The 23,524-nt window shown below is 43.8% G+C and overlaps 1 protein-coding gene across 4 annotated transcripts in view; it reads right to left on the reverse strand.

Moving 5' to 3' along the window:
* Window positions 1-797: 797 nt before the first annotated feature.
* The window catches only part of LOC309359482 (clathrin heavy chain 1), a 55,815-nt gene continuing 33,088 nt past the window's right edge, over window positions 798-23,524 (reverse strand). Inside the window, exons 17-34 of one of the 4 annotated variants that reach the window (XM_081893181.1) lie at window positions 22,039-22,273; window positions 21,704-21,826; window positions 21,015-21,160; window positions 18,502-18,685; window positions 17,228-17,420; window positions 16,661-16,818; window positions 16,371-16,535; window positions 15,430-15,537; window positions 14,378-14,545; window positions 13,662-13,811; window positions 12,612-12,743; window positions 11,871-11,981; window positions 10,708-10,878; window positions 10,269-10,490; window positions 8,642-8,662; window positions 4,573-4,648; window positions 3,687-3,719; window positions 2,328-2,444 (exon numbers count right to left, since the gene is read on the reverse strand). In XM_081893181.1, coding sequence (XP_081749307.1) covers window positions 3,694-3,719; window positions 4,573-4,648; window positions 8,642-8,662; window positions 10,269-10,490; window positions 10,708-10,878; window positions 11,871-11,981; window positions 12,612-12,743; window positions 13,662-13,811; window positions 14,378-14,545; window positions 15,430-15,537; window positions 16,371-16,535; window positions 16,661-16,818; window positions 17,228-17,420; window positions 18,502-18,685; window positions 21,015-21,160; window positions 21,704-21,826; window positions 22,039-22,273 — 2,389 coding nt within the window. In that variant the 3' untranslated portion in view covers window positions 2,328-2,444; window positions 3,687-3,693. Of the gene's footprint in view, window positions 2,445-3,686; window positions 3,720-4,572; window positions 4,649-8,641; window positions 8,663-10,268; window positions 10,491-10,707; window positions 10,879-11,870; window positions 11,982-12,611; window positions 12,744-13,661; window positions 13,812-14,377; window positions 14,546-15,429; window positions 15,538-16,370; window positions 16,536-16,660; window positions 16,819-17,227; window positions 17,421-18,501; window positions 18,686-21,014; window positions 21,161-21,703; window positions 21,827-22,038; window positions 22,274-23,524 lie in introns of all 4 variants that reach the window. The other 3 variants (XM_081893179.1, XM_081893182.1, XM_081893180.1) reach the window with 3 other exon arrangements.

Raw genomic sequence — 23,524 nt, forward strand, 5'->3', positions numbered from 1 at the left:
CATATTCTCTTTTGTGGGAGCAGGGAGAGCATTAAGAAAGCTACAGTGGTGAAAACAAGCACACTGAACAGTAAACACGTCACTGCAAATTAAAGGCAGTTACTAGATTTGACATGAGCGCTGGGCGATACCTGGTTTTCAACATTGTGACGTATCAGCAGCTAAATATCCGTATATGCTGATGTATCAGAGTGTCTGGAATGTATCTTGGCTGCGTCACCCAGCCCTACTGAGGAAGCCCCCATACCGCTCAGGCTCACGTGAGCCAGACGGGCTCCTTCTGCCCCCCAAGCTGAGCGAGCCCCCATACCGTTCTGGCTTGCGTGAGCTTTACGGGTGGGGGGCTTCCTCAAAGGCACAGGCAGGCAGGACGACACAGCCTGAAAAGGCGATCGCTGATAATCTTCTCAGGCCATCCATCTGCCTGCAGGCAATTTGAGCCAGAGCAATGTACTACCAGCTCAAATTGTCTGAAACTGGTATCGCGATCTGACACCATACTGGTTTCAGACAATTTAGCAACATGCCACCCAGCTCTGACACTCATCGATTTACTAGCACAGCGTTTGGGGCTTACGCCGCTTTCCACGATTGCATAAAAGCCGTTGCACTTCCACAGCTATGGGAGCCAAAGTTCAGCTGACTCCGGTTTTGACTTGGAAACAACCCCTTTAGTCCTAGAACACGGCCAAGGAAAAGAATTGTGGGCATTTACATGGTTGCTACAAGCACCTCCTTCAGCTGACACAGCACCTCCCCTCCAGCCCCCTTGTTTCAAACCACACAGTGGACACTGGTTTGATTTATGTTTATAATTGGATTTTCATAATATCCATGATTAGCACAAGAGTCATAGCCATAAATTATACATTATCTAGTTTTAAGTACATAAAATGTTAATGATATATGTCTCTGAAGAGTGGCACAAAGTAGTAACATCCCTGTTGGCATTCTCTATTGGGAAGAAGAAGAAAAGCGAGAGTGCGTTTGGTGGGCAGACCATCTGATCTCACAGAATTCCTGCACAGAGCCAGAAGGGTGGATGGGAATTGGAGCTGTTGCCGGCTCAGAAAGGTATCTCCAAATGCCCAGAGAGTTTTACAGCAGGAATTGGGAACTTGGACACCTCCAGATGTTGTGGACCCTCCAGCTCATCTCAACCAGCTTGGTGTGTGGTCAGGGATGATGGGAGCAGCCTACGCCCGCTTTAGAGTTTCAGGTCAAATACAGCCAGCATAGCAGAAGACTCGCTTTCAAGGTGAGACATGAAGTCACGCAAGGAGGTGCACCCTTACTTCCCGGGGCTTCCAAACTCATTTCTTACCATAGGTGTCAACTTTTCCCTTTTCTCGTGAGGAATCCTATTCGGAATAAGGGAATAGGGGAAAGTCGACAGCTATGTTTCTTACCAACACGGTCCTCTCTGCCGCACACATTTACAATACTTATGGCTGCCCAGGCAACACACTCTTTGACATTTGCTTGTCAAGAAAAAAAAAAAGAAAGTCACATAGCCAAGTTATGTTGTTGAAAATGTGTACCATTTGATGCCAATGAGTATCATGCTATTACGTACTACAGGAACAAAAAATATGGGGAGTGTCTGCTCTGAGATATGATCCAATTTATTCTCCAAGGAAGGTTTTCTTTTTTAAAAAAGAAAAAAAAAGAAACACAAAAAATTCCAGAAGGCATAGATGCTTTTTTTTTGCAACATTCTGTAAACTGTGTCACCTCTCCCCCTTGTCGCCTCCAAATACACTTTTTATTTTCCTTTTTTTTCTGCACAGCGCTACAAACAAATGGGGAGAAGGTGTGTGTTACATACAATTTTCGTATATCCCACCAGTTGGAAGGTTCGGCTTCATCTGTTACAGTACTTTTTAACACGTTAACAGCTTGGTGCCAGAGGACGCCCCGGCATGCACGTAGCTAGAGAGAGGACTCTGGAAGGAGAGAGAGAGGGGAAAGCAGCACTAAAACGCCCCAAACCACTGCCAGAAATCCTCCTAGCCCCCAGAAGTTATTGCTGGGTTGTTGGTTTTAGTTGGAGTGTTTGCCTCCGCTTCAGACAAGAGCCTTGAAATGTCGCTAACGGAAAACAAGATAAAAGGAGAGGGGGGAGAGCTGCCTTTTGAGGTTGAAATGTAACCGGACATAGCAATAAATAACACAGTGTCCTTTGGGTGTCTCTGAACAAAGGGGGGGTAGGGGTGGGCTGAAAAGGGCATTCAAGCCAACGCAGGGAGTCATCTGTGCCTTCTTGGAGAAAAAGTAAAATAAAATAAAAAGAGGGACGGGAAGATGATGATCCGAGACGGTTAAAGGTTACATATTGAAACCGTAAACTGGTGGCTGGGTGAATCCTGGCGCCGTGTAGCCATAGGGGAAATTTGCCTGTGGAGGTACTGTGTTTGGGCCTGCTGTTAGCATCAGCTGCTGGCCTGGAAGAAAGACAAGGGGGGTCCGTTTAAGTCACTTGGAAGGTAAGGCCTCTTGCACACCCCAGCCCACAGAACGCAACAAATCCCAATTCAAAATGCAGGGGTGTGTTTGTCTGTTTTTAAAAAAGATTGAAACAAGAAAAAGCAAAAGGTACATTTCCAGCTCTAACGTCACACGAAGCTGCCTTATACTATGTTAGACTATTTGCCCATCTTTATTTCTCTGTAAATATATTTTTTATTAAATTTACATACTGACCTTCACCAGCGGATCACAGCGTGGTTGACAGGATTAAAAAAAAAACCCTGTAAATACTGTCCAATCTAACTGGAAGTAGCTCCAAGATCTCAGGTAAGGAATATTTCTCCAGAACTGACTCCTAAGCTGGCAAAGTTAAAAGGACTGAACCTGGGGTCTCTCCTATGTGGTGTTGAGAGCCAGTGCGCTGCAATTGCTCGGATCCTGGACTATGCTTGTGGAAGATGCAGGTTTGAATCCCCTCCGCCCCACTCAGCCATGAAACTGAGCGACCCGAGAAAACCTCTGCCTCCGATTTACTTTACAAGGATCAGAATGGGGAGGACGGGAAGCTCCTTGGGAGAGGTAACAAATGTAATTTTTCTCAGAGGAGACCCAGTTAATGAACATGACTTATGTTAGGGCCGGTAATTTCAATAGGTCTACGTTGCTGAATGCCCCCCAATGGTTCTACTGCTGAGCTAAGGCCCTTCCAGATTTAAAAGAAGGGCAGACAGACAAGGGACAGTTCTCGAAATTCCACTGCAGCCGCATGTTTCAGCTGCCTGCCCCCTTTTCATGACTGGAAAACAGCCAAGACTTCCTGAGAAATCCTTGAATGAACAGCTCCCATATGATATAAAAATAGCTCAGGGGTTCTGGGTTTGTTTGTTTTTATAGTAAATGCCTCCCCGCTCCTTCCCTGCGGTGAAGTAGTGACTGATTTTGTTTCAATTGTCTGGCACCTATTAGGTCCTGAAAAAAACTACATTAAGAGAATCTTTCAAAGTTCAAACAAAAACCCCATACGATACACATCTGTACAGCCAAGAATTTTAAACACGTTGCAGTTAGATCTGTTAGTCGTATTTCCCCAGCCTATGCTTATTAATTCTGCCACAGACCAGACACACATTTGTTAAAACTCTACTAAAAAACTACGCATGCCTCATGCATGGGAAAACTGAACTCCCATTGAAAACCATTCCCAGTAGAGAACTGACCTCGTCATCATGAACTTCCTTTAATGGAGGGACCTAGAATGCAATTGTCAATAAAGTCTACCTTTTGCCAAAATAAAGACTTTTTACACATTTCTGGAATAGAAGCACCATTTTCTCCCTTAATGGGATTCTGTTTTTCCAGAAGATTTAATCTCAAAGAGTCTTGCCACCCACAGAAAGGAAGGTTTCCCCCTACCATAGTTCAGACATTCCAAGAACACCCTTGCCCATCTGGAGATACTGCACTTCTTGAAATGGCAAAACATTTTAACTAGAGAGAGTGTTTTCTACTGGAAAAAAAAGGCCGAGAGCCAAATGTAATGTAATATTCCGTATCTATGGGACTTTGTATACCTGCACACTTTTCTACAACCATGCAATTTCTTTCAAGCTTTCAGGAGCAGGATCTACCTAGTTCAGCCTCCACTCATGGATCATATAAATGAGAAAGGATGTTAAAGGAATAGTTGTTCTATCCCAACACTGGTTCATTTTGTGTGTGTGTCCGTGTGTTCAATAAACCTCTTTGAAAAGCATCCAGAATCTGTAAAGGCTGCAATCCTAGAGAGAATTGCTAGGAAGTAAGCCCTCTTCAAATCAGTTTACTTCGGTAAACAAGTTGTGCTGCATGGCTGCTTCCAGGACAGCTAGAGAAAACCTAACATAAACTAGTTTTCTTCTGAAACACTGATATCTTGAATTATATTGTGATGATGACATGGCAGTCACTGGCAGCAAGAGATTTTTAGTTACAGCCTATGAAGAAATTTCAAGTTCTTCTAGTTCTGCATTAACACATGGAGGGTTTGTTAAGTACAAATACTTGGATTTCTGGAAACGCTTCTCAGTTGAGGGCCTAACAAAAAGAAAGCAAGTCTTCACCTACCAAATACTATTGGAGTGGGTTCAGTTACTTGTTCCTCTTCTTTCCTTAGGCTTTCAGAAGCATCAAGTTTATCCACCTAAGTTGTAAAGTGAAAGGAAACTCTCATGAAGGAACTTCTTAGCGCCCGAGTTCTGCGACCCCACACTCCCAAGTGTTTCTGTTCCAGCTTTCATTTAAAAATATTTATGTCTCAACGTGTCAGCGGATCTAGCACAACTTTCTACTTTCAGAAGGAAGTCCAGTTTCAGAATTTGCTCAACTGCCAGAGATCAGCTCTTTAATAGGATGGCCTGTGGCACAAGCAAAAATGCATGGTCAAGTTCACAGAACAATTAAGTCGCAGGGAGCTTCGGACTAGATTCACCTTTCGAAACACCCGTTACCTGCAAGAGCCAGTTCCCACGTTCCATCAAGCAACAGAACCCAGAGCTAACCCAATGAGTCCCTAACTTACTTCAATGGTCCCTTAGGACAAATTGGCAGAGCACTGGGGGAAAAAAATCTGGACAGCTATAGGGAGGTAAAACGTGTTTCTCATGCTGGGCATGAAGTTCACCAGGGGCAAGCTTAATTCTCACACCAATGGTGTCCCTGAGTGCATGTTGTTACTTCCTCCCACCCATAAGTCAATGGCTGTGGCCTAGGACCCTCGTACCTACAGGACTGCCTCTCCTGGTATGTCCCACGGAGGACCTTACAGTCTTCAAACAAAAACATCTTGGAGGTCCCGGGCCACAGGGAGGTTAGGCTGGCCTCAACCAGAGCCAGAGCTTTTTCGGCTGTGGCTCCGATCTGGTGGAACCCTCTGTCACAAGAGACTAGGGCCCTGCGGGACTTGATATCTTTCCGCAGGGCCTGCAAGACAGAGCTGTTCCACCAGGCCTTTGGCCAAGGCACAGCCTGACCCCCTCCTTTGGTATTTCTCACAGAACTCTAGCCCAATGGTTGCCATTAATCTGATTTGAACTGATTTTATAATGAATTGATTTTAGAATGCTGTATTATTTTACTGTTGTTAGCCACTCTGAGGCTGGCTTCCACTGGGGAGGGCGGGATATAAATAAAATTTTATTATTATATTTATTATTCATTCCTGCTTTTCCCCAAAATGTGCTTTACTGGGATGGAGGCAACAGTGTACCACTAGCACTAAGTGACCTAGTCATCAGACATGGAGGGATAAAGACAGAGACGTAGGCAGTACACTCAATGCATTGTTAAGCTTCTCCTCTTGCCCAAACCAGCTTTTTCTTTTTTGGAGGGGGCAGGGGGAGCAAAGAGCAGCACGGTCCCCTTCTCTGACTGCATTCTGAACAGACTTCCCAGCTGGTTAAGGGGAAATGTGATACTTTGGCTTATACAAACAGGAGGCAAGGCCAGACGTGATAAGCAAGTCCTCACCCCATGTTGTGTAGATGAGGACCTGGATATCTCTACTCATTGGAAGAAACTGTTCCTTACCTATAGAATCTGAAGGCATTTTACGGACATTGTGTTCTGGTTTTACTATCAACATACAGTTTCAGTGGCACAACCCCAAAGAAGGTAAAGGTAAAGGGACTCCTGACCATTAGGTCCAGTCGTGGCCGACTCTGGGGTTGCAGCGCTCAACTCGCTTTACTGGCCGAGGGAGCCGGCGTACAGCTTCCAGGTCATGTGACCAGCATGACTAAGCCACTTCTGGCAAACCAGAGCAGTGCACGAAAACGCCGTTTACCTTACCGCCGGAGTGGTACCTATTTATCTACTTGCACTCTGATGTGCTTTCGAACTGCTAGGTGGGCAGGAGCAGGGACCGAGCAACGGGAGCTCACCCCATCGCGGGGATTTGAACCTCCGACCTTCTGATTGGCAAGTACATTCAGAGCTGCCAGGCCAATTTGTGGGGTTTCTGCAAATACATTGCAAGCAACATTAACAGCTGCCATTACAATGAGGTTTCACTTTGCTTTGGATTGGAAGGCAAGTTCCTGGAAATTTTAAGCCATACCAGAAGAGTCTGTTTAGGTTCAAGCTGTCATGTCAGCATGTCTCCTTAACCACTCCATGTACCACTGTAATGTCACCATCATTGCTTAGAGCAGCTTAAATATTGAAGTTTACTCAAGAGGAAGCATTTCCAAGACTGGAAGAGGGTTAGCTTTTTGCTAAGCCAGACAGCTGAAGAGCAGTTGCATTCTCTCTTGGATGTGAGCATAAACTCCTCAGTCTAGTTCTGTCTTATCCAGGGACCAGACTGCCGTTACATTTTTCAATTACAATTCACTTCTGCAAGCGATTCCTATGTAAAAGGCAGGGTTGTAATACCAGTTGATAGGTTCCTGCTATTGTGTGAAGGCCAGAATGTCTTGGGATTCTTGCCGTTTCATGTCTTGGTACACTTGGGCAGCATTCCTTTCAATTTTATTGTATTGCAGAAGTTTTAATGGTGCACTTGGATTTCCCATTTTTGGATGAAGTTAACCCCTCCCCCCAAATGATACTTTTCTCTGGAAGGAACCCCAGTACTATTGCTAACATAATCGGTCCCATTAAGAGGAGAAATCTAAGCTCTCTTGGTTGCTGTTACATTCCAACACTATAAAAATATTCAAGCTAAAGGGGGGGGGAATCTATATCTTGGGTTTAACCCCAACAGCAATACTAACTTTTGCTAAGCTAAATAGTCAAGATTACCTCATAAAAGCTGCCAGACACTGTTTACCTACTGGCTTGAAACTGAATAGGATATGTCTAGTTTCCTTGGCTGCTACAGTGGTACCTCGGGTTACATACGCTTCAGGTTACAGACTCCGCTAACCCAGAAATATTACCTCAGGTTAAGAACTTTGCTTCAGGGTGAGAACAGAAATCGTGCTCTGGCGGCGCGGCAGCAGCGGGAGGCCCCCTTAGCTAAAGTGGTGCTTCAGGTTAAGAACAGTTTCAGGTTAAGAACGGACCTCCAGAACGAATTAAGTTCTTAACCAGAGGTACCACTGTACTTAGTTTTTGCATTTGCAGCAACTTTCCTCTTGGAAGCTACTATTAATGACTTCATTCTGGCCTTGCAAGTGTGGAATCTGCCCACCCACTCACCAATTGACGATGGGTCTGTCAACAGAATAGTAATACCTTCACAGCAGAAGCTGCAGCACTCCTACTGGATGTTAAAGGCTGCTGGCCCAGGAATCTGATCATAAGTTCTCCTCCTCCCCACACCCAAGAGGCAGTTCCCGTCAGATCTGGGATGCATCTTCCACCTACAGCCTCTTGCATATCCACCTTTGTTATCTCCCGGGATATCGGTTTCTATCCCTACTTTTTTAAAGGGTGTTCAAAAGGTTGTTAATAGGAGGCATGTATTTTGGTACAGGGGTGCACATCTTGCTGTTAGGTACACATGAGGGGAGTTAAAACAATTATTTACATTAAAAATGGGGAAATTCGTTCTCCAATTAATTACTACCTCCATGTACTAGATTAGTTCTTATTTTAAAAGCAGTCTTTTCATGCATGCTCTTTCTGGAAAACTGGATTATTTAGTAGACACTTGCCACTTGTAAAATCCAACCAGAGTTCAGCTTGACAAGGGGATGGTAGCGCTCATCAGATCTAAGACTCAGTTATATCCCAAGTGTAAAAAAAATGGATTATTGTTGTTGTTATTACTTCATTTTACACATTTTGCCCCCCCCCCCCAAAGACTAGCTTGTTAGGGCCTTACTAGGCCACCATGGGAAGACTCAACTACCATGATATTGCATTAGATTTGGACATTTCAGATGCAAACTTTCCCAAATAATCGGAGGCACTATAGGCAGATAAGCATCTTAAAGATGAAAATTTGACTGCCGTGCCTAAAACAACTGAATTCTGACCTACTTTGTAGCTAGCGGGCACACAGCAAGCTAGGTCTGGTTGGATTTTCCCCAAGCTACTGTGGAAGAGATATTTACTATGGTATTAGTTAGACCAAAGCTAGATTATTCTGCTTTTCAGCAAAAGCTACAGTTAAGACTCCCAAGTAGCCTTAGATACGTTTTAGGGACACAAATTTAAAAAGCCAATGTAAAACCAGAGCAACGGTCACCTTATTAAACAGACCATCAACCTGCAAGAAAATTCAGAGGGGAATACTTAAAATCAATTTCAAGAAAAAGCAAAGATCACACAAACATGGGAAGGGGAGTTTGCAGGGAGAAATAGGAAAGGAGACCCACACAGAAAAGAAGCATAATCAGCATTTAAACCTATGGGAAGCCAATATCTTACTTAACACAAAAGTGGTAAGTTTATATACATGGAAAGCTTACTTAGCATTACGCAATGCAGTTTCAGAGATGACCTATTAAAAGGGTTGTCTTGCACAAAACCTACTCTGGACTTGCCATACATCAATGGGCTTGCACACTAAATTAATGAAAGTATCGGTAACTGCAATGGTTAAACCTGGGCTGGTGTGGGGAAGGGCAAAGGGATAACCAGATTTTTGCTGCTGGTATTTTGATCTTGCTTTATTCTAGCGGAAAATTATTATTATTTTAATATCCAGCTGCTTACAAAAAGGATGAGTATGTAAGTAGTCCCTTTGGCCTGAAATACATGGCTATCAGTTACAGACCTCCAAGATCCAGGCGGCTTTCAGCATCCCACCCTGAGGCCTTTTTTACAGGCAGTCAAAAGAATAAAAAGGAAACAGCAGACACATGCGGCTCACGGAGAGCAGGGTGTGAGCACATTAGTTTCCAAAACACACTATTCCAAGTAGGGAAAAACATCTAAAAGGAAGTGTTTTAGTCAAGTGAGCTAGTAAAAATGAAGTACAGTAGTCCAAATGTTTAAAAGTGAAAAAGAACAGAGCTCAACTTCTTCATGAAAAAAAACTTACCGCATTTTTCGCTCCATAAGACACACTTTTTCCCTCCTAAAAAGTAAGGGGAAATGTGTGTGTGTCTTATGGAGTGGATGCAGGCGGGAAAAGCACGGCTCTTACGGGCTTTTCCCCGAGGAGGGAGAAGGGCAGCCTGTCACTGATCGGCTGTCCTTCTCCCACCTCGTAGAAAAGCCCGCAAGAGCTGCACACTCTTTAAAGAGCCGTGCCTAGTGTGTGTGCAGTTCTTGGGGGCTTTTCCCCAAGGAGGGAGAAGGGACTGACGCGGCTTGTCAGTCCCTTCTCCCTCCTGGGGAAAAGCCCCCAAGTGCCGCACACACACTCTTCGCGGCTCGTGAAAGGGAGCGCTGAGCAGAGCCTGGGATGCATACAGGCTCTGCTCAGCGCTCCCTTTAAAAAAAAAAAAATTCTTGCATTCCCCCTCTAAAAACTAGGTGCAGACGTCTTATGGAGCGAAAAACACGGTAAATCTTAAGGTTTAGCGGCAATGGGAGCAGCCAGGAGAAGTTTTGGCTAGTGTGTCTGGCCATCTGTAATGGGAGACTAAAAATAAAATAATAAAAAGGAGTAAATCTACTAACTAGATGTTGGTAAGTTCCGGAAAATGTATGCCGAAGACTAGTCCTTTTTGTAGTTTCCTTCATTTTTTTCAGGCTGGATCTCAGGATTCCTGTAAGTCTCCACCCCACCATTCACAATATGGCATTTAAAGCAATTTGGTAATAACTGAAACGTTTTGCCAGGGCTTTTTAAAGGCAAAATTTGAAGCATGTCACCCAGGATTTGAGATCAAAGCAACAAGGCTTTCTAGAGAAGCCACACTTACTTTGGTCAGGTACTCCCTCATCACCTGGATAAAATAAGGCATCGCAAAGTCCATAATGTTGTGCCTCCATGCCAGCTCAAGGACCACGTCCGGATGCAACAAGTCGTAACACGTGAAGAGAGAAGCTGCGAAACACTCTTTCTTGTCTTCTTCCAGAAACCACTGAAGCAGTTTCTCTGCCAGCTCAGCATCTTTGGATTCTGCGGCATACTGCATAGCATCCTACAGAACACCAACACCATGAAACTTATTTAGAGCCATGAAATAACTACATCAGACTTCTCATGAATAATGCTAGGGCAGGATGCATAGGTGCAAAAACAGGTGCAGGACTGCTTCATCTTCTGCAGGCTTTTATGATAAAAAATTGTTTAAAATTCCATCCCACGTGCTCCCAGTACATGCAAGGAGGAACTAACAACGCAAAACAAAAACAGACCTTATATAAGCGATCTTTCTTGCAGAGCTCCACGCTCTGCTTCCATCTGTTATTGCCTTTGTACAGGTAAGCGGCAATGCGCCTGAACTCAATCAACTCATGTTTCTCTAGACGCTGAGCCAGTGTGATGTTATCGAAGTTGTCGTAGGCATCAATGGATGCTCGCAAGCCCTATTGGAAGGGGGAGAAAGTTAATAGTCAGGCACATGGAGGAGCGAATTGAATTGCTACAAGCGATGCTAAGCCCTAAACAGCCTCGGCCATTATACCTGAAGGGGCGTCTCCACCCCCATCGTTCTGCCTGGACACTGAGGTCCAACGCCGAGGGCCTTCTGGTGGTTCCCTCATTGCGAGAAGCCAAGCTACAGGGAACCAGGCAGAGGGCCTACTCGGTAGTGGCGCCCGCCCTGTGGAACACCCCCCCATCAGATGTGAAAGAGATAAACAACTACCTGACTTTCAGAAGACATCTTAAGGCAGCCCTGCTCAGGGAAGTTTTTAGTGTGTGACATTTTAGTGTATTTTTGGTCTCTGTGGAAGCCGCCCAGAGTGGCTGGGGTACAAATTATTATTATTATTATTATTATTATTATTATTATTATTATTATTACTACTAAGCCTACAGGGCTGTATGACGGAGGTGGCTGGAAGTTTTTGTCGAAGCTTCTGAACACAGCAAAACACAAAGGATATTCTCCCATGGGCTTTAAGTAGCGGGCTACAGATTTACATCAGAAACTACTCTGCACGCACTTAAAACCACTGACCTCAGACCTGTTTAAGGCAGTGATGGGGAACATTTTTCAGCCAAAGGGCCTTCTGGGCAAATTGGGGGGGGGTGTTAATTTATTTATTTGCTTATTTATTTAATTTATATACTGCCCTTCATTCTGAAGATCTCACGGCAGTTCACGAGATAAAAATATACAGGGTAAAAGCACAAAATAGTTACAACAAAAATTAATAATAACCCCCCTCCCACAAACACATTTAAAAGGCCATTGAATATTAATTAATCAACCAAAGGCCTGGCTGAAGAGGAATGTATGGAGCTGATACAAAGGTTAAGCATTTTAAAGTAATGAATTAAGTGGTCATTCTGTATACATACCATAATTATGCTTCTATAGAAAAATGGCATAATTGCTGTTTCCAGAACTTACCTGGTAGTCTTCCTCCTCCGTCAGAAGATTGTTCAGCGCTTCATTGACTCCTTTATTATTATGATTCTGGACTGAGCGCAGGTAAGGTTTCACTAGAGGCAGCTGATTAACCTAGGGGAAATGCAATTGTTTAGGCAAAGAGTTGTTCTTGCTGAAGGGCCTCCCACAAAGTACATCTCGAAGGTAACAGGGCCCACCTAATGTAAGTCACATTAAACCCTAGAAACTAGTCATCTCCCAAAACAAAACCTTATTGGAACAAATGGTATATCCACAATTTAAGACCTTAAGTCATTTTATACAAATTTATGTGTGCAACAAGAGGATTTGGAAACAGGGGGGAAATTTAGTCTAAGGAAACTGAGCAAGATGGGTGAGGGATAAATAATAAATTACCGTATTTTTTGCACCATAACACTCACTTTTTTCCTCCTAGAAAGTAAGGGGAAATGTCTGTGCGTGTTATGGAGGGAATGCCTACGGGTGGCATGCCTACGGATTTTCCTCCTCTAAAAACTAAATGCGTGTTATGGTCGGGTGCGTGTTACAGAGCGAAAAATACGGTACATCATCATCATCATCATCATCATTATTATTATTATTATTATTATTATTATTATTATTATTATTATGTCTTGGCATGATACAAGATGAAACCCCTTTTGCCTTGAATGTACAATTTGAAATTGAAAGGTCTTCAAGCGAAATATGTATTTTAAATTTGTGCCTCCTCTAACTCACCTTGGAGAAAAAGCTGACCGTCCTGGTGTGATCCAGCCTTGGAGATAATACCAGGAGGAGATCATTGATCAGCAGTGGTTTATAATCCAAGTAAAACTGCAGCGCTTTGTAGTATAGCTCCACATTGGCCACCTAGAGAACAAATTCAAGCTGTGAGGTAATTGGCTGCCCCTGAGAGTGATTTAACGAACAGCATTTAGTTAACTATGACCCTCTTATTTGGTCCTCAAGAGTCTTTAACAGCTCTGCACAGCAGTACTGTATAAAAAGTTAGAGCAAATAAATAAATAAATCTGCAAGCTTTATCATGCTGCCATCCTTAGAAAATGGAATCACAGTTGCTAACTTAAGTTTACCTAAGAGGTGATGCATGTCTGATGCCCTGTTGGGCTGGATAAAGACGAAGAAGAGAAGAGTTTGGATTTGATATCCCACTTTATCACTACCTGAAGGAGTCTCAAAGCAGAAAACATTCTCCTTTCCCTCCCCCCCCCCCCACAACAAACACTCAGTGAGGTGAGTGGGGCTGAGAGACTTCAGAGAAGTGTGACTGGCCCAAGGTCACCCAGCAGCTGCATGTGGAGGAGCGGAGACGCGAACCCGGTTCACCAGATTACGAGTCCACCGCTCTATTAACTAAAGAGTTCATAGTTGTCAAAACCACATGAAACTGCTGGGAGAGCTTGCCTGGTGCTTTGAGGTTCAGTGCCACCAGTATGCAAATGATACTCAACTCTCTCCCTCTTCTTTCCATCTAAATCTGAGGAAACTGTTTTGGTGCTAAAACAGTGTCTGGCAATAATGGATTGGATGAGGGTGCAAAAGCTCCTGTTTCTCAGAGAAGCAACTTTAGAAAATCAGAATGTATTATTAAGAAGCTGAATGATGGATGGTGCTTCTGCCACAGGAAGATTTGGCCATGTCTTATAGTCCCTTGGCCACCCACTGGGTTTTCAAGACACACCAACCGATCTGAATACCTGAACTGCTGTGAAACTCAACATGTTTTGGGGTCAAAGCTGAGGAGTTGTTACCATTACAGCTGCTTACCTTTGCAATTATGTCTTTGAACTGCCCTTCCTTCCATGCATCGGTAGGGTGGTTCATCATTGTAATTATTGCGTTGTCATATTCTTCGTATTTGTCGTAGAGGAAAACCAGCTCTCCCCAAAGATGGGCCTGTTCCGCTGCCCGAAGAACCTTGTGGCGAGAGGAAAGGTAAGGGACAAATCAGGCAGTAGCCAAAGCAATAGTTTAAGTAGAGTCTGCTGAAAAGACAAGAGTTCAGGCCACTCGCTGTTTAATTCGGGGCCTAATTAAAGTATGTGATCTTTGACAGCACAGGTCTTAAATAGCCTGAGGCCAAGATATCTGAAGAACTACTTCTATCCCCATGAACTTGCCCAGTATTCCACCACTGGGTGCCGCGTTCTGCATTGTCCTGCTTGTGGAAATCAAAAGGTGGGTAACTAAGCAGGGATCTTGTCTCCATTTCCCCCAGGAACTGCCCACTCCTCTCACCCTCAATATTCTCCTGGCCCCCTCACTCCCAGCTTTCCACAGTAAAAACTTTTCTTCTATAATGTCTTTAGATATTAGCCTTGTCCTATGACTTTTTTTTCTGAGTCCACTACGGTTTTTATTTTATTTGAACTGACATGTATTTTTGTTGCTAGGAAAGCAGAGCAAGTGGCATTTAAAAAACAACAATTTTAAAATAATTTGTGTTACATGATTGACTCAATCGCAGGTATATTGTCAAATACCTTGGGAATGTTGACTCTGGACCAAAACAATTCCAGGTGCTCTCTCATCTTCTGAGGTTTGTATTTAGAGTACAAGATGGCAAGTTCAGTGAACATCCCCATGTGGGCACGCTCAAGGCCCAGAGCAGCTTCTAAGAGGGCAATCAGCTCTTCAAAGTATCCGCGATCCTAGGATTAAAGACCACAGCATGTTTAAGAAGCATATACTTCAATTGCAAAGAAAAATGAAAAAGCCTTGCAATTTTAAAACCAGTGATAATGCTTGAAGATGGAATGTATTAAAAAGATTGCAGGAGAGACCGTTTAACTTAGATATAGGATGTTCTAAGCACCTTTAGGCAACATTCAAAGTCAGTAGAACAGTAGTACCTCGGTTTTCGAGTGTCTCGGAAGCAGAACGTTTCGGTTTTTGAATGCCAAAAACCCAGCAGGAAATGCTTCCGTTTTCGAACACACCTCGGAAGCAGAACGGCTTCTGCTGACTTCCGCCCCCCCCCCAATTTTCTCCACTGAAATTGCAGGTCGCCTCTGCAAGGCCCTTTGCGCCTCAGTTTTCAAATGTTTTGGAAGCCAAACTGTTTTCCGGAACAGATTACGTTCGAAAACCGAGGTACCATTGTAGTAGCTTGTTCATAAGTGAAGGATAAGGTATGTGGGCCATTTAATATGAAACAGCAGCTGGGAACTAGAAGGCCCAACATTTTGAGTATGACACACTGACGACACACCTTGGTGCATCTGCACAGCCATCTGAAGTGGTCCTCTAGCCTCCTTATGAATGTGTAGAATATTCTACTGAAGCAAAGAAAACTCGTAGCATAACATTAATTCCTCCAGCTGCAGTTTTCTAGAGATGTACACCTGACTTTAGCCCTGTACATACTGGCTATCAATTAACATTAACTTAAGCCATAAATACTATGGATCTTTTAGCATGTGTTAGCTGTGTTGAAGGAAAGGTGGGGCATCGGGTTTTAAATACTATAATAGCACTGCTGCAAACAAGCAGCCAAGGGCACTTTACACTTTTAAAACAGTTAAAGGAATCCCACCTGATAATAGCTGATCAGCTCTTCAAGCTCATCAGCATGGATTACTATGTGTAAGCCACAAATCTGTGCAAGCCGGAACTCCTTTCCATCCACACATGCAAAGCACACCTGCAAGTGGGAAACAAAAAATGCTGTTAGCAAACTGCGTTACAAGTCAACTTGCCCAAATACCTTATATCCCTTAGATCAGGATTTGAGCCAATCCCCCACATGGACATTGATCTGAAATATTTTCCATAAAGTAGGTATAAAGGTTGTGTTGACCTTAATGTGGACTGTTCCAGAAGCTTTGCTAGCACCATCTTGGTAGTCAAGATAACCCCACGATTAATTGGTAGTGATTGTAGAAATGAACTCATATATGTTTATTCACTTGCTTTGATATAAGCTAATTGGCTCACTTGGATGTTATCCTTATGCTTGGGCTCGGGGGTGCTGGGCTCTGAGCCCAGAAAGGGGAGCTATCTGTAAGACCTGGGTATTTGCCACCTATGCCCTCATCTGGGCAGGTGAAGTGTTGGGAGGTCCTAGACAAAGTGACATATGCTGCTTTGTGTATAAAGATTGTATGCACGTTGGCTTGGGCGCGGACAAGCCATCTTCTTGCTGCGGTTTCCGCCCTGCATCTGAAAAGGCTTCGAGAACTGTCAGGCTGCTTTGCTGTAAATCCATACCTTCTTTAATAAAGCACTAGAACAGGCCATTCTGATGTTCTTAGCATCCTTCTTTGGTATCCCTGTACCCAACCACTCCTACAAGCCCTCCCTTTGGTTCTGCAGTTCAGAACAGAAGATGCCATTGATTCTCTAAAAAAGGTATTGCCTTTTGCACCAGGGTGGTTGGTTGTTGTTGATTTGTTTTTTTAACAGCAGCCATTAGTTTGTAGCGAGTTCTTTAACTGCTAGTCTTAATACCTTCCCTTGCAGCACAAAACAAGTTACCTCCTTCCACGTCCTGGTGCTGTTGGCTTTGCGGCCACTATCAACAGCTGCCTGGTACTCCCCAAGATGAACCAGTGTAGATGCCAGGCGAGCAAAGTTAGACACATTGTTGTAGAGAAGTTTGGCCGCATCGTACATGCCCTCCTCATAACAGCGATCGCCAACCTAAAGGGGAAGAGTTTGTGACAGTGAAGGAGTGCTGGGGCACAAAAGCTGGAGCTGGCGTATTTCAAAATCCAGGTCAGAAGTTAGTTTAGCTGGAAGTGCTAGCATTTAAGTAGAAAACGTACCTGCTGTATGTGAGCGTTGTTTGGGCCGCTGACAAACTCTTCTAGCTCCGAGAGCCTATTAGTTTTTGCCAAGGCAAATATGAGTTCAGTCTCGACGTAAGATTCCCTTGCTTTTTTCCTAGCCATTTGTAAAAATTTAACCAGATCCTCCCAGTTATCTTAACAAGCAGGCGAGGGGAGAGAAGAGAATAAAGATAAATTAGTTCCGTTGAATTTAGTTTAGTTTTTGTTTTTTGTTCCCTACACTTGCAAAGAAGCAACAATATGCTCCACCTCTCAGCAGAACAAAGAGATTTTATGTATACCGTACTGAAATACTGATCCGAAACAGGATGGATATTCTAGTAATTCATTTATCTGAAGTACCTTTTAGCAGTGTTTTTAAACAAACTTAACATATTTCTATTTATTACCATACAACCCTTTCAGAATTAGAGGTACATACTAAAGAGATCCGGCATGGGGATGTTTTATACAATCCAGCTTTGTCAAATGATGGTCTTCCCAAAGGATTTCTGCTAATCGAGCAAGGCTTAAAATTACCACTAAAGAACCATTTGAGCTTACCATTTCTGTTGGCTGCCTGGACAACTTCCATGTAGGCAGAAGGATCGTCAGCCTTTATGTAAGAATCTATGGCTTCCTTCACCAAGTCCTTTTGGAGCTGGGCTCTGGCCAGCTGGCTCCAAACTGCTGGCTCATTACATCTCTCGGCAAATTCATAAGCACGATCCAAGTTGCCAATGTGTTCTATCAACACCTAGGAGAGGTTACCAAAATGAAAGTCTCAATAAATCTCCAGTGGGCACCACAGAAAGTTTGGGTGGGGTGGGGAGAGAGGGGGAAAAAAAGAAAATGAAGAATGATTCAAGTCTAGAAAAAGATACAAAGCCCAAACAACCTTAGAACGTCACTAGAATCTTTTGTTTATTTAGATGGTTTATACATTGTCGTTTACGCTGATGAAAACCACCCTGTGGCTTGTGTAAATAAATAAAATTCATAAAGTAACATAGTCCTTTAAAAACACACAACAAATCACTGAATCTGACAATTTATACATGAAGCAGTGTTCATATAGCGAGGGTTCAGATTTTATATGCAGCGGTATCTCTAGTTACGAACACCTCTGCATACGAATGCTTCGGGCTACACACGCAGCAAACTCAGAAGTAACGGAAAGGTTTCTGCCGCCCGCGCATGCACAGAACACGCCTCTGGATGCAAATGTTTTGGGGTAAGAATGGACCCCCGGAACAAATTAAATTCGTATCCAGAGGTACCTCTGTATAAAGCAGTGTTCCATAGACTGTTGCATTATATGGGCACAACTGCTCACCTTTCATCCAGTGCTGCATATATTTGTATATATCTAGTGGATTTACCGGGCAAATAGAAAGCTTGCCATCTTGAGGAAGAAGAAAAAAAGTTCAGCTGCTCATGTAAGGTGATGATAGTTTCTGGCAAAGCCTCAGACATCACTGAACAGGTTTATATAAATCTGCCCAATACACCCAAGGAAACAGCCACTGTCACTCATCCTTGAAGTTAAGGCTCCCTTCTTGCTCTTCAGGTATAGAAACCAGGCATAGGCAAACTCAGCCCTCCAGTTTTGGGACTACAATTCCTATCATCCCTGACCACTGGTCCTGTTAGCTAGGGATGATGGGAGTTGTAGTCCCAAAACATCTGGAGGGCCGAGTTTGCCTATGCCTGATATAAACACTCAAGTGTACTACATTTTGCTGATGTTTCATGCATAAGCATTACATTATTTAATTTTCTAGGTCAAGGGAGGTCTCTGCGAGACGCACTAGCTGTCAATCTGTACTGAGCCTCACCTGAATTGCAGAAGTATTCACATCGAATTTCCGAAAGATGGCAAAAGCTTCTTCATACAGCTCATTGCTAATAGCAATATTTGCAATATCTGGGGCATCATAGTTGTCTAGGCGGTTTATATACTCCATCACGCGTGTTCGGTCTGCTTTAATGGCCGTCAGTATTAGGAGATTCTGAAGATTCCTTTAAGGGCGAAGAATGAAATAGTCAAGAAGTAGATTCAACTAGCAGGCTTCCCTGCAGCGTTTGCATAAGAGTATTTTAGGAGTTACACAGGAATAAAAGACAACTATGTGTGGGCAACAGTAACCAATTTTAAAAGTGAGCATTAATTAACTTGAAACCAAAACTAGCTTCTAGCAGCTGAAGTCAATGCAACTTTACAACGTAATAGAAAAATGAGCAGGGTTGTGGCCTGCCACACTATATAGCTGGGGTGGCTAGCCATTTTCAGCACAAGAGCCACATTGGTACATTTCTCCTTGTACAGGGAGGCCAAGTGTGAAAGCGAGAGTGGCAGAGGGCCAAAAGCTCAGTAAGAATTCATTAATATTTAATTTAACAAATCCATTAATATTTTATTGGCTCTTTGTCTCTTTAATAAGTAATTGGTTTATTTATTGTATTTATTGTAAGCAGCACTCGATTCATCTGTGCTACCTTCCCAAGCCTACAGAGGATAGAGACTCCCAAATTTAAAATTCATACCAAACTCGTGTTTTGAAAAGCTGCCATATACTCAATTTCACATGCTGATTCACAAAACAATTGATGCTCAGTAAAAATTTGCTGAGTAACTGAAACAAGATGCTTGTTTCAGGATCCCTGAAGGAGTGTCTCCACCCCCATCATCCAGCCCGGACACTGAGATCCAGCTCTGAGGGCCTTCTGGTGGTTCCCTCACTGTGAGAAGTGAGGTGAGAGGGAACCAGGCAGAGGACCTTCTCAGTAGTGGCACCCGGCCTGTGGAACGCCCTCCCATCAGATGTCAAGGAAATAAACAACTATCTGACTTTTAGAAGACATCTGAAGGCAGCCCTATTTAGGGAAGTTTTTAAGGATTGATGTTTTACTCTGTCTGATGTTTTAATCTGCTGAAAGCCACCAAGAGTGACTGGGGCAAACCAGTCAGATGGGCAGCATATAATAATACTAACAAATCACTCATCATTTATTGCTATTATTATTCACAGTCCAAACGTCTCTGCAGCAAACTATGCACCATTTTTGCCTCTATCTACAAGGAAACTGTTAGCAATTTCACTCCTCCGATGCTGCAGATGAGATTGTTGTAAATCACATGCCTGTCTGGGACAACTATGGGAAAGGAAGAAGTCTTATCTCTTCCGCTGTGGGTACTATTACACTGCACTTTCGCTTTTATTTCTTTTTGTTTGTTCTCTCGGAGCCGGAGAGAACGGACGCCATTATGCCTTTGTCTGTACATAGCGTGTAAATAAACACAGTGGACCCTCGGGTTGCGAACATGATCCATGTGGTATGAACTTTCGCAACCCACAGCGTTCGCAACCTGCGTCTGCGCACACACGGGTTGCGATTTGGCACTTCTGCGCATGCGCAAAGCGTGATTTAGTGCTTCTGTGCATGCGAGACTGCCAAAACCCGGACGTAACCCATTCCGGTACTCCCAGGTTTTGGCAGTGCGCAACCTGACAAAACACAACCTTGAAGAGGACGCAACATGAAGTATGACTGTAGTAGATTAGATCTACGATGTTTCACTCTTCTTGCTGTGTTAAGCCAGAGGTTTAAGTGTGCATATACCAGCTGGTATACATCGCTGAGCACACTGGAGAAGAGGGGAAATGACTTTTCCAGAACTGCGCGTACCGGAAGACGCTCAGCGTTTTGGGGGCTTGCAGGCACCCCCAGGGCGTTTTTCCAGGCATTCTGCTTGACCCCAACGGAAAAAGTCTTTGGGGTCTCCCATTTCAGGGCCCCTGAGACAACAGCCCCCAACACAGCTGACCTCCCTTGCAGTTCCAAATGACAATGCCAAGCAGACCAACACAGCTAAGTTCCATTCTCAATCATAAGAAAAGCCTCATGAAACATCTTGAAGCAAAGGGCAAGGAGGATGGGGCACCGGCCAAGATAATAAAAAAAAAAGGATTGTGCTGCCACAGCTAAATGCAGCGGACGCTCGGGTTGCGAACGTGATCTGTGCAGGAGGCACGTTCGCAACTCACAGCGCACGCACAGGTTGCAATTCGGCACTTATGCGCATGTGTGGCTGCCAGAACCTGGAAGTAACCCATTCTGGTACTTCCAGGTTTCGGCACAACCCCCAAAAATGCAACATGAAGCATCTGTAACCCAAGGTATGACTGTATTGGGAAGGGTCCCATCTGAAACTGCTGTGGGGGGCGAACAATTAGGCTTGCGCAGCGGCTGGTCTACTACTTCTGCTATATACAGTATACCCATTTTAGAGCAAACCTTACACTATGAAGCCTAGCACATAACACTCATTTCCATGCATATTTCCTACCTGTGCTCACTGAAGACAGAGTTATCCAAAACAATCTTTTCCAGTAGCTCAATGAGCTCATTGGGCAAGTCGGCTGTCATGAAAGCTTTGACAGTCACAGAAACCTCCTCTGGATCCTGCGTTTCTGACAATGCGGTTTGGACAACCTGAATGTTTTAAAAAAACAAAAACAAATGTCTTCTAGTGCCATGAAGAGAGAATACTAGCAGCCTAGTTTTAGGAAGCTAGCTAGTTAGGAAAGGAGAGCAGGAGTGCATTTAACTTTCAAGGAACAAAGTTTAGTTTATGAAGGAAATAGATGGGTCTGGAAGAAGTATAAGCAGCAAACTATTTGGCTTGCTTGGCATGTGTCTAACACAGAATCACAAGCAGCCTTCCCCACCAGAAAATAAGAGTTCAGCACGGAAGGGTTTACAGGTGTTTGGAGAGAGAAAAATCATAGGCAGAGAAGCAAGGGAAAAACAAATGGTACTCTTATGGAGCAAGCAGGCGGGCAGGCAGGAACAGAGCATTAGGGGGGCAAGGCTGATCTCATTTAGAGGAGAACTATGGGAAACGAGGGACTACATAAGATCTTTGGCAACTGCTACCCTTTTCAGAGCACAATGCTGAAGAACAGATGACATTTCGCTTCTTGCTCAGTCACCAACCACTACCTATTTTGTACAAATCCAGTCTACTTCCTATACCTGATCAATGAGCGGCCTCCTGAATGGATTGTTTTCCTCCAGAACGTTTACCCACAGTTCTGGATCTTTCCTGCGCACCAGATAGCGAGCTTCGCTCTTGAACAAGGAGTTCTCATTGCAGACCTGAAAGAAACAAAGGAAAAGGACAATAAACGCATGGAGTATATATTTGGACTAAAAGCAGCTATTTCCAGATTCACTGGAAGCCGTAATTAGGCTGTAATACCATATACATGATATAATCAAGTCCACTTACGTGATACAATTAGGGGTGGGAACAGGGGAGAAGAGACAGCACAATATAGGTAAGTTACAGCAAGACAACACTAAAATACCTTTATGAGTTCAAGGTCACACTGCCCCCTCTCATAAGCAACACATGCCAAGTGTGGGTCCCTCTTTTCACAGTATTTGCCCACAACACGGCTGTCGTAAAAGGGGTTCTCCCGCAGAAAGCGTTCTGGGTTGTTGTTGCTGTCGATATAGATTTTAGCCAGTGCATTGTGTGTTGCTGGTTCTTCGCAGCCTTCATGAATTCGAGACTCGAGCCAGGGCAGCAGCAGCTTAAGCCTTAAATAAGAATGCAATTAATTGATTTTCTATGCTACTAGCAACCAGGAAAAAACCCACCTTTAAACTGCATCACAGAATCAACTTCCATCTCTCTCTTTCCCAGCTCCCATCTGTGCTTATCTTAAAGTGGATGGAGGACCCCTGCTAAGGAGCTAACCAAAGACTACAAAATGTAACCATTCTGAAGTGAGAGGAAGAGGATTTTATACTAATGGTGGAACTTTATTCTATGAGGAAGCATTTCTTCCAACTCCTAAGTAAAGCTGGTCAGTTTGGCTTCTATTGAGTTTTTGCCTTGCGCATCACCTAAAATTTCCACCTTTGCTAATATAAAGGACTGCCTATCTTCTTTAATGGTGGGACGCGGCTGGCGCTGTGGGTAAAACCTCAGTGCCTAGGACTTGCCGATCGTATGGTCGGCGGTTCGAATCGCCGCGGCGGGGTGAGCTCCGGTCTTTCGGTCCCAGCTCCTGCCCACCTAGCAGTTCGAAAGCACCCCTAAGTGCAAGTAGATAAATAGGTACCGCTTTATAGCGGGAAGGTAAACGGTGTTTCCGTGTGCTGTGCTGGTGCTTCGTCACGCTGGCCACATGATCCGGAAGTGTCTTTGGACAGCGCTGGCTCCCGGCCTCTTAAGTGAGATGAGCGCACAACCCTAGAGCCAGACACGACTGGCCCGTACGGGCAGGGGTACCTTTACCTTTACCTATCTTCTTTAATGCCTGTTCTCCATCTACCAAGAAACCCTTGCCTAAGGATGGAGACAAATCTGGGTAACAGCCACATCTTCCATTTCCGGAGATGGCAAAATCAGTCATTTTTAAATATTATTTTTCCCGAAGAGCCTTGACAAAACCCAATACTTGCATAGCACCTGAATAGCCTCACTTGAATGTCTACTATTTCTTCCCCTATTCCATCTTGGGACTGGGACCAGATTCTTAAAGGGTGTGGCACATTGGTTTAGCAGAAGAGAATGGCAAGTGTGGTTCAGGGGCAAGCAAAGAAAAATTTCAACATTTCAGTATAGTATAATATAGTGTAGTATCAAGAACAGAAAAGGGAAATAAACTTAATATTGTAGTAAGGTTAAAGCTTACTGGGAAATGATATGTAATGAATTGAAAAAGATGTTTAAAATAACATTTGTAAAAAAACAAAACAAAAAAACAGAAGCCTTTCTTTTGGGAATTATAGGGACAGAACTACCCAAACTGAATAGAAATTTATTCACGTATGCAACTACGG

The sequence above is a fragment of the Podarcis melisellensis genome (genome assembly GCF_964234715.1).
Source record: "Podarcis melisellensis genome assembly, chromosome: 16".
In the NCBI taxonomy this organism is placed as follows: Eukaryota; Metazoa; Chordata; class Lepidosauria; order Squamata; family Lacertidae; genus Podarcis; species Podarcis melisellensis.